Source organism: Octodon degus, unplaced genomic scaffold (genome assembly GCF_000260255.1).
Source record: "Octodon degus isolate 3935 unplaced genomic scaffold, OctDeg1.0 scaffold00036, whole genome shotgun sequence".
NCBI classification, from domain to species: Eukaryota; Metazoa; Chordata; class Mammalia; order Rodentia; family Octodontidae; genus Octodon; species Octodon degus.
The window spans coordinates 345,053-356,374 of NW_004524612.1; the positions used below are offsets into that span (position 1 = coordinate 345,053).

The 11,322-nt window shown below is 33.6% G+C and overlaps 1 protein-coding gene across 1 annotated transcript in view; it reads left to right on the forward strand.

Moving 5' to 3' along the window:
• Positions 1–11,322, forward strand: part of Spock3 (SPARC/osteonectin, cwcv and kazal like domains proteoglycan 3) — a 64,142-nt gene that overhangs the window by 50,469 nt on the left and 2,351 nt on the right. The window contains exons 5-6 of the mRNA XM_004630713.2: positions 3,030–3,092; positions 5,364–5,501. Coding sequence (XP_004630770.1) covers positions 3,030–3,092; positions 5,364–5,501 — 201 coding nt within the window. The remainder of the gene's footprint in view (positions 1–3,029; positions 3,093–5,363; positions 5,502–11,322) is intronic.

An 11,322-nucleotide genomic window follows, 5' to 3' on the forward strand; every position in this document is an offset into this window, starting at 1 on the left:
ATTTCAAATCTTATCTATCCCTTTATGATAAAAGAAAAAACTATGCTATGTCTCATTCTTCTTGGGAATTTTACTAACTTGACTGCTTCATAGAAGAGTAAATTGGAAACCTGTTGAACAAATAACTCTGATAAAGATGCAAATGTGCTAAAGAAAATGAAAATAGTAATTAATATTTTATATTAATGTACTTCATTATATTTTCCATTATGAATCACCAAGAAGCACACATAGATATGAGAACATAGATATTAAAAGTAATCATTAAAATTAATTTGCTATCTGCTTTGCCCACGGTGTAAAATAAATGGGATTTTTATCACTACACTGTGGAGTTTTAATGTTCTATTTTGTGATCTTATTAAATGAGCTGAATGAACCACAACATTCGCCATAAAGTTATTTTTATTAATTTTGTCTTAAAATGACTTAGTCTTTCAACCTTTTCAAATAGCTTAGCTTTTTAAGGATTCATTGGCAAAGAAATTGTGAATTATAATGAGGTTTTCACGAGGAATGTAGAGTGCCTTTGGGACAAACATCACTCAAAACATACCTGTTCAGAGAGCCAGTCTCTGTATAACCAAATTTTATCTTTATTTCATTTTTCCTATTTATTATTGTATGTGTGCATGTTATTTTTCAATACTCTGAAAAAAGTGAGGGAAAAAGTTGTAATAATGGTACGTCTTTATATGGATCCTTTTAAATTTGGAAATGTAAATTCCTAATGTAAATATATGCATATTTATAATTTAAAATATATAGGGATATATATCTAAAAGACTCACATTATGGTGAAGTTTGGAGAAATTAAAGAACCAGTGCTCTATATGATTTTGATTTAACTTGAAAAAACTGGAAATTAGTTGAATGTGGTACACTCATTACTTTTTGCCAACATTCTTTATAAGTGCATGATTTTAGTACATGACTATTGCATACTGTCGTGAGCTGGTACATGCACGTAACACATATTAATTCCCTTCTCCTTCCCTAAGACTTGTATCTCCCCTGCTCCCTCAAGCTCTTGCTTCTTTTCCTTTTTGCAAAAGCTCTATATCCACCTTTTTCTTTCCATTTTTCTCCATTCCTTTTCCTCCTCTCCCTCCAGTTCTTGTTCCCTTTTCTATTCGAGAAAAGTCTCCCTTCTTTCAATAGGTAATCTACCTTTCACACTGCTATTGCTCTTTAAAATTTAGGACAACAAAGAGAATGAACAAAAACAATGAGCAAGCTACTTAACCTGTATTGATGAATCTCATATTTGATGTGGAAACACAAACGCATTGTATAGGATATGTTTCTACACCAATTATATTTATGTTTTAGCAAAAGTCTATTAGAGATCAAACGGTTATCCATAAATGGATGACTAGTAGATCGATGACTGGAGTAGTTCAACAACCTATATAAAATTAACTTAATGAAAGTTTCAAAAATAGATTTCTTTTGTTAAGAATTTTATGCACATAAACATATATATTTGCTATATTACACATGCTTTCTAGGTTATTAAACAATTTTTTAAAACTATATCTTAGTATTAATGAATTAAATAACAAATTATGACAAGGTAGCAAATGCAGGCCAATTTCATTAAAGACACAACGTTGTTTGTTATGATGACTGTTGTGTTTTTGTATTCATGTGTTGTGATCAGAACATGTTCATGTTATTTATGCTTTAAAAACTGAGTACTCAAAGAGTTGATGTTGGGAAAATTAAAAACAGAATGGTAGTTAAATAGAATCTGTGTGCAATATGTGTTGGAAGACAAAAATTTAAAAACACTAAACAAGGCTGAAGAGATTGCTCAGTTGTCTAAAAGCCTGCCTGGCAAGTGCAAGGAACTGAGTTCTAGCCCCTGTACCTCATGCTGTGCTGGCCCTGGAACTCTAGGCACATGGAGTTGGCCACTGAAACTGGACATGGTGGTGCACACCTGTTATCCCAGCACTGGGAAGGCTGAGACAAGAGGATCACTGAGTCTGAGTTGTGTAGCAAGACCCTGTACCAAATAACTAACTAACTAACTAACTAACTAACTAACTAACTAACCAACTAAATAAATAAATAAATAAATGTATAAATGATTTTTTAAAAAGTCAAAACACCAAATATTTTAAAATTGAAATTAATAAAAATACATTTTAAAAAAGAGGAAAAAATATATCACCCTAAGAAATAAGATTCAGGGACTGGGGAGATAGCTCAGTAGAATAAGAGCTTGCCTGGCAAGTACAAGGGGCTGAGTTCAATCCCCGGTTCCACAAAAAGAAAAAAAAAAAAGAGAGAGAGAGAGAGAGACTCAAAAATACCTGGATTTTCAGATAGTTGACTATGTCACTTCTAATCTGCAATAACTAGCCCAGGGAAAAGAGAAATGATTTTAATACCATGTTAAAACCAACTAGAATCATTCCTTTCATGTCTAAAATATATTTGGAAGGCAGCAAGAATTTTATACTTTCACTTAGACACTCATGCAATCCATCTGGAGACCTACTCCTTTAATACTTAGTATAAAAGATTCATACATAGATCAATAAGTTAACTATTCATGATTCTTAAACAAATGACCTCTTCATATTTTAGATACTACATGGTGAAATATTTTTATCTCACATATTAAATAGTAAATGTATGGTCGGCACATTTCTTATTCCTTCATCCTACTCTAAATTACTCACACATCATTTAATAGTTGAATATTTTGAATTGGCATATTGAACAATTCAAAAATTATTTTAATCAATTTTATTTTACATTTTCTCTAAAAAGATGCAGTGATGAGCAACAGTAACTTGTTTGTGATTATATTTTATACTCTATAATACAATGTCTATGTATCAGCAACAGCAAGTTTTTGTAGTATGAATAAAAATGCAGTCAACTATTTTTAGGTAAGAATTGGAACATCATTACATATATGAATGGGATCAAATAATACAGGAAATGTCAATATAAAAGTACATATTCTTTGTTTAACTGCAATCCTTGAAGTAACATTTCTGATGTTGTTGCAGATCCACCTTGCCAGACGGAGCTCAGCAATATTCAGAAGCATCAAGGAGTAAAGAAGCTCCTGGGTGAGTAATAGCTCATTCTTCTGAAGGCTTTATTGCTTACATAAATAACCCCAGGGAAACAGCAACATAAAATCAATATTAATCCAACAAAGATAGACTGCACTAAATTTCAGAAACAAAATTTATGAACTTTTGGAAAGCCATTAAACTTACTTTTATTACCTCACTTATTGAAAGATATTATGTTTATTTTATTACTGTAGTATAATATTCATCTTGCAAGTAATTAAGTTAAAAAAGAGATTCAAGCAATACTAATGTTAAAACATCAGCAGAAACATAATTGTGTGACTACAAATTTAAGAATTAACTGCATTACATATGTATGACTATGTATGTTATTTAAAGTATATGTTAGTATAGATGGAGTGAAAATAGTTCTGGATACCTTAGAATTTTATCTGTTTGCTTCTTTTTGTTGTATTTTTTTACTCTAATCATTCTTGCTACTTTCTTTCATCAAGAAGATACAATTTATATGGACAGATGGATAGGTAGATAATTGGAAGATCACCTCAAACCTTGGAACATGTGACTGTTTGATTATTAACAGATCATCAAAACACTATTTTATTTGGTTATTGTTTAGTCTTGTCAACATAAGTTTTGAATAAATGCTTTCAAATAATTTTACGTTCTTAAATTCATAATGATAGCTCATGCTTTTCATAAATCATCAATCTTCCCAAAGGTAACATATAACTTAAAATAATTTTTAGTTATTGAATGTCTCAAATATTTCTTCTAATTTGGGTGTGATGAAGGTATATATCTGAAAATTGATCAGCTATAATGTAAGATAGCATGCTGCATGTTCCCACTTGTTTTTGTTGATTCTGAAGCACAATAGTAATTATTGATGGTGTACTTTTTCATTTACACAATGTACTGACACAAAAGATAAATGATAATTTTGTGTAAAATCTTGTTATTTTAAATATGTAGGTATTAGTAAATTGATTTCTTTCTTGGTTTGATGGTATATATCCATAGTAGATATTCACAATTTGTCCCTATTGGTAATATTTTATCAATCTCATTGAAAGATGACTAGCTCACATCTCACACAGGAATTACAATTTTTAAAAGAAATCAGTTCTCTATCAGAATTTTGAGACTTGGGAAGAACAAAATTATGTCCACAAAGTTGCATATTTTATTCATTTATTTGATTTTTTCTCTTATCAAGTAACTGTGACATTTATCATCACAGAAAATACATCAGAAAAGATCAGAAATAATTAGTCTCCTAAAATTTTCATACTAGTGTTGGAGTATGTTTTGAAGGATATGGCTGAACTTGTATATTTCTAGTTAAATAGTTTTAATTAACAAAGTAGTATATACTGTGTGAAATATTATACATATAAAAGTGATTAATTAGCTATCTTTCTCACTCATTCCACTAGACTATGTTTCCACTATCAAGGGTTTATGCAACAGTGTCAGTCATATGAACCTAAATATTCTAAATGTTCAGATTAGCACATGGTAGAGATGAAATTTTCCAAAGATAATCTACATAAACATGCACATAAGGTTGGGTGAGCGCACACACACGCATACACACACACACACACACACACTCGAATACATGTGCATTATGGAGGACTTACAGCATACCTACCCCAGTTAAAGGAACCTTCATTTTGGGGTCACACTTATGTCATTTTTAAAGTGAAAGGTTGAAGGAAGGAGTCCTGTTAAAATAAGCAGTGTGCAATGAGATGAAGCAGCATTGAATTGGGAGGAAACTGAAATTTAATAGATCTTAAAACATAAATAAAAATATTAGCATGAAAACAAAAAGTTGGGCTGAAGAGGTAGCTCAGTAGAATAAGTGCTTGCCTGGCAAGCACAAGGTCCTGAGTGAAATCCCTGGTGCCACAAAAAAAAAAAAAAAAAAAAAAAAAATTAAATAAATAAAGTTGCCAAATTGTTTGATATAAGCATACTATTAATCAAATCTTAATTCTGATCACAACTCTGGAAAATCTACTTTCAAGAATGACAAATTTAGAATACTCTTTTACTTAATTCATCGTAAGAACTCACTAAATGGAAACAGTTCCTTATGGCGATATCAATTCCATTGCCATGGAGAACGTCTTGTTTTCTTCTCCAGGTATTACTAGGATAAAGGGAAAGATGATTGGACAGCCACACATGTGTGTCTTGCATACATTGATGTCTATTGTATACCAATTGAAATGTGCTCAACTCACTCATAAAATATGTGTGTTTGTGTGTGCTTGTGTGTTTGCTTCCCAGCACAATACATCCCCCTCTGTGATGAAGATGGTTACTACAAGCCAACACAGTGCCATGGAAGCATTGGGCAGTGCTGGTGTGTTGACAGATATGGAAATGAAGTGATAGGATCCAGAAGGGACGGTGTGGCTGACTGTGGTAAGGAGAAAGTTGTTTCTTTAATCATTCTCCAAGCTTGGAATTAAGTACTCTCGTGCCTAATTCATTTTCTCAAGCATTTAGTGAACACCCATCCTGCATAGATAATGCCATATGTGAGAGTGCAGGGTGTGGAAAGAAGACTTGTCCTAGCATATTAAAAATATCTGCAATACATGCAAGTGCCTCATTAGATATTGAAGCAGAATAATTAAAACCTGAATTTGTTTTTTACTTAAGAGTTTCCACTTAAACCACTGTTAGATTCTTTTACTTCCTCTCAGATAAGGCAGGCTTCCACCACTGATTTTACTGGAAGTCAGTTGTAAGTGCTGCTTTCCCTCAGGACCTTCCCCCACCCCCCATGTAAGTGGCTTAGCGGATAGGTAAGAGCAGCACTCACCAAGCAAAACCAGAGCAAACTTCTGTAAACTGCAGCTATCTCAAAAGCCTGCTTATTTCCTCCTGTCTGGGTGAGGAAAAGGTAGTTTAATTTGTAAAGGGTGCTTATAATTAGTGTTCTACTTTAAGAACATAAATGTCCAACAACTACATTGGCCATTCTATATTTACATTTCGAAGTTTCATTGTGGTACCTTTTGTACTTCAGAAAATAATTTTCCAGAATGCAAGGTTTGAATCAGAATGCTTGTGCGTCCTCTGGATCTTTCTAATTACAGAATTGCACAGATGTAGAAATCAGTGGATTTTAATTTTACAAGGAAAAATGATCAAAAAATCAAAATAAATTACTTAGTTTTGCATTTAAGAAAAGGCTTAAATATATCCTGCACAATATTTGCACTGACAAAAATTATTTAGGATGAGAAAAATTGTAAATAAAGGCAATTTCATTCAGTCCTCATATTTAAAATACACATTTATGTATTCCATAAAGTTTTTAATTAACTTAGCTTCATTTTCTGACATGGTAATATGATTAGACCTAACAAGAAAAAATAACCAATTTGCATAATTTTAACATGTAGACAACACATCTTTGTAGTGTATAATTTATAGTAGTTACATTATTAATTCAATTATCTCTGATGTCAGTGATGGATAAAGAATTTTAATATTTTATGTTACAAATGAAAATTATATGAAAAGATTTTAATAAGTGAACAAAAAAATTATTTTGGAAACGTGGTTTTTTGAATTTTATTAAATGCTGTGACTTAAAAAATATAGAAATTTGGAAGTAGCAATATTTTCTTTGCATAAAATGGATATTTTAGTGTGTCATATTGTGAAAACTATTTTATAACATTGAATTATGCTAATAGGCTTCTTATACTTACAAAGCGTTTATAAAAATACTAGAAACAGCAAAAAGTGAAGATACACTACATTTGAGGAATTGAGAAACAAGCAATATGCTAATATATGCTTATCAATACCTTAGAAAGAGTTATTTTTAACATATTTGTTTGTAGTATTGACTATCGATGTTAGTGTTCTGTTGTTCTATACTATAGTGTTCTATAGTAATGAATTTCTCTAATTTAGTGGCTTAATCAACTGTTGCAATTCTAAGTATCACAAGTCTCATCAAGCTCAATTTCAGTGTGTCAGCAGAGTAGTGTGCCCTTCTGAGTGTCCATAGGGAGATCTGGTCCCTTGCCTCTCCCACCGTCTAGCAAACACTCACAGTTCTTGTCTTATGGATACTTTGCTCCAGCTAAAACCACCAATTTCACTTATCTTTTTTCTTTTTTTTTTTTTTTTGTATTTTTGGTACTGGGTCTGCAAGGTCTACAGAGTCTCACTAAGTAGATCAGACTTGTAGTGAACTGCCTGTGTTCAGCCTCCCAAGAGCAGGGATTACAGGTGTCCACCACCATGCCCAGTCTCAATGGCGTTCTCAGGGGCCCCAGGGGCGAGGCCGGCACAGCACTCTTGGGATTAAAACCCAGCCACTGCACTATGCCTAAGCAGGTACTTTAATCCACTGAGCTATTTGGCCGGCCCTTTTTTTTTTTTTTTTCTTGAGACAGGATGTTGCTATGTTGTTCAGACTGGCCTTACACTCACAATGTAGCCTAGTCTGGCCTTGAACTCTCAACAAATCTCTTGCCTCAGCCTCCTGAGTACTGAGATTAGAGGCATGCCCCACCATGCCTGGTTCTTGACCATTATTATGTGGCCATGTTTTCTGGGACCATACATGTGGAAGTTTCTTAGATTTTATTTTTGGAACTTTTTTTATTAAGTTGGTTGTTACATTTAAACATAAATAATGATTATACTCATCATAGAGAATTTGTACCTGTATATGACAGATTTTGATACTTCTTTTTTCCCAATTCCCTCCTCTCCCTTCAACGGCTCTTCCCCTCCTTATTTACAGAGGTTTTCATTTTATCTTTCTTTTAACACTTTGTCTCTCTCCATTCCCCTTTCTTTTAAATCATTTCTTCCTGGTTCACAATAAACATTATACACTTTGGTCCTTATTTACACTTTTCGTTTCTCACAACAGAGAATGGTGATGTTTTCACATATGTGGCCACTTTATTTCACTTGAGTATGGTGTTAAGATGTGTTAGTTTTATTAGAAATTAATTATAAACTTGAGACAACACTAGTAAAATTAACATACCTTAAGACCATACGTTTATTTCACTTAAGAACATGATCTTAAAATGTGTTAATTTTACTAGAAAAGTCTCAAGTTTATAGTTCTTTATGGCTGAGTAGGACTGCATTGTATATAAAAATAATACATCACTTTTTTGCATTCCTTGTTTGATGGGCTTTTGGGTTGTGCCCAAGATTTAGGTCTTACAAACTGTGCTTCTATAAGATTAGAAAAATCCTGAAACAACTCCAAACACACTCAGCCACCTTATTTCTGACAGAGAAGCCAAACATATTCACTGGAAGAAAAATAACCTCTTTAATAAATGATGCTGGAAAAACTAGCTTCCCATGTGCTGGGAGGAAAACTAGACTGATTTCTCTCATCATGCACTAAACAGAACATAGTTCTAAACATTAAAACTGAAAGGCTAAAGGTCAGCCAAATAGCTCAGCAGATTAAAGTGCCTGCAAGCAGGGGCAGGGACTGGGGGTTTGATCCCCAGGACTGCCATGCTGTCCCTATCCCCAGTGTGAGCCGAGACAGCAATTGAGACTGGGTATGGTGATGTGTGCCTTTAATCCCAGCTCTTGGGAGGCTGTAAACAAGCAAATCACTAACTTTCTGATCTAGTAGTAAGACCCTGAACAACCTGTACACCCTTCCCTAAAAATAATTTTAAAAAATATAAAACTGAAAGACTAAATCTGCTGGGAGATTAAAGACACGTAGAGGCAAAGATTTCATGAACACAATTCTGATCACAAGGAGATACTACAAATAATCTACAACTGGGATTGTCTCATAGTATAAAGTCTTTGAAAAGCAAAAGAAATTACCATTAGAGTGAAAGTTTTTTGTTTTTTTTTTTAAGGGATCGAACTCAGGACCTTCACTTGCCAGCCAAGCACTTATACCACTGATCTAACTCCCTAGCCCTCTTCTTTGATTTCAGTGACCAAGTGACAATTTGGGCCCACATGTGTAATAGATAGCATTCCTTCCAACTCAAGGTACTTAATGTCATCACATATGCAAAGTTATTTTGTATTTAAAGAAACATAACAATAGATTCCAGAGATTAGAAATTAAATACTATAAATATGAGTGCACATATATCACTGTGGTATGATGATTTCGGTTGTTCTGGAAAAATATCCAGGAAGGAAATATCTGGCATGAATGGGATCTGCAATCCTAGTTTTCTAAAGAAACTCCACATCGATTTCCATGGGGGTTGTACCAGTCTGTACTCCCACCAGCAGTGCACAAGTGTTCCCTTTTCCCTACAATCCTCTCCAGTATTGGCTGACTTCTTGATTTTTGACATTCTTTCTGGGGCAAGATGTAATCTCAGTGTTGTTTTAATTTAAATTTCTCAAATGAAAATGGTGTTGAACATTTTTATATGTTTATTTGCAAATGTATTTCTTAATTGGAGAATTATATATTCATCTCATATGCCCATTTTTTATTAGGTTTTTGAATTTGGGGGATCAGATTTTTTTTTTAATTCTTTGATGTTATAGATAGAAGGCCTTTGTCAGAGGGGCAGTTGGCTGTAATTTTTTTCTGAGTTTATTGGTTTCCTTTTATTCTGTTGGAAATTTGCTTTGAAATGCAGAAACTTTCCAAAAAGGTGAGATCCCAGTTTTTTGGTTTTTTTGGTTTTCAGAAAGGGGGCTGAACTCAGGCCCGTACTCTTGCCAGGCAAGCGCTTATTCTACTGAGACATCTCCCTGGCCCAGATCCCAGTTTGTGATTCTTTGAAGTATTTCCTTTTTTTTTTAAGTACACAGTCTACAGAGTCTATAGGGTCTCACTGAATAGATTGGACTCATAGTGATCCTCCTATTTACAGCCTCATAATTGCTGGAATTACAGACATGTGCCACCACACCCAGCCTATGTTGGAAGTATTTCCTGTGCAGTTTGGTTTTCGATCATGAACTCACTATGTACACTTATGTCTTTAAGATTTCTACCTATATTTTCCTCCAGAAGATTTAGTGTTTCTGTTTCAGTATTTAAATCTTTGATGCATTTTGACTGTAGCTTTTTTCATGGTGATAGGCATGGGTCTGGTTTTAGCATGTGGAAAACCTGTTTTTCCAGCACCATTTTTTAAAGAGGTTACTTTTCTTCCAGTGAGCATGTTTGGCCCCTTTATCAAAGATACTGTGAATGAGTGTGTTTGTAGTTGTGTCTGCATCTTCTAATCTATTCCATTGATCCTCAGGTTTGTCTGTCTCTATGTCAGTGACATTCTAATTGTATCATAGTGGCTTTATACTATAATTTCATGTCAGGGATTTTGATTCCTCTTGCCTTTCGTTTGTTTCCCAGGATTGTTTTTTATATTCTGGGTCTCTTGTTGTTCCAAATGAATTTGAGGAAAGTTTTCTCTATCTCTGCGAGGTATATTAATGATAATTTAATTGGGATTGCATTGAATCTGTATAGCAATTTTAGGAGTATGGCTATTTTCACAATGTTGGTTCTCCCTATCCAGAAGCATGCAATATCTTTCCATTTTCTCAAATCCTCTTCAATCTCTTTTCTGAGAGTACCATAGTTTTCACTGCATGAATATTTTATATCACTTGTGAGATTAATTCCTAAGTGTTTCATGTTTTTGGATGTTATTGTGAAAGGCATTGTTTCGCTCAGTTCTCTCTCCTGGAAACAACCCAGATGCCTATCAGCTGAAGAATAGATAGAGGATGTGGCATTTTTACACAATGGAGTATTATTCAGCTATAAAGCAGTATAAATTAGAGTCTTTTGTCAATAATGGATTCAACCACAGAACACACTTCTAAATCAAATAAATCAGAGCCACATGTGCATACATAGCATTATCTCTTTAGTGTGAGAACCTAAAAGGGAAAAAATGGAATCTGAAGAGTACAATAGATACTCAAAAAAGAAAATGAAGTTATTCAAAATGAAAGAGCAATTGAGTTGAGAAGGATGACAGGAGAGGGAGTGGGGGAAAGAGATTTATCTGTGTATGCAAGTAGGATGCTTTGGACAACTGTACTGTGCACTTCTGCTGGCCTATGGAAAGAATCAGTTAATGCTTTAATTTGTTTTGTCTCCTTCTTAAAATTGTCTATACATTTTCTCTTCTTAAATTCTTGTACATTCCTTTCTTTTTTTCTTCCTTCTTCTAATTTGACATGCATGTATCTGGTAATATGAATAACTGGCTGGAAGACAGCACTATGTATTACAACA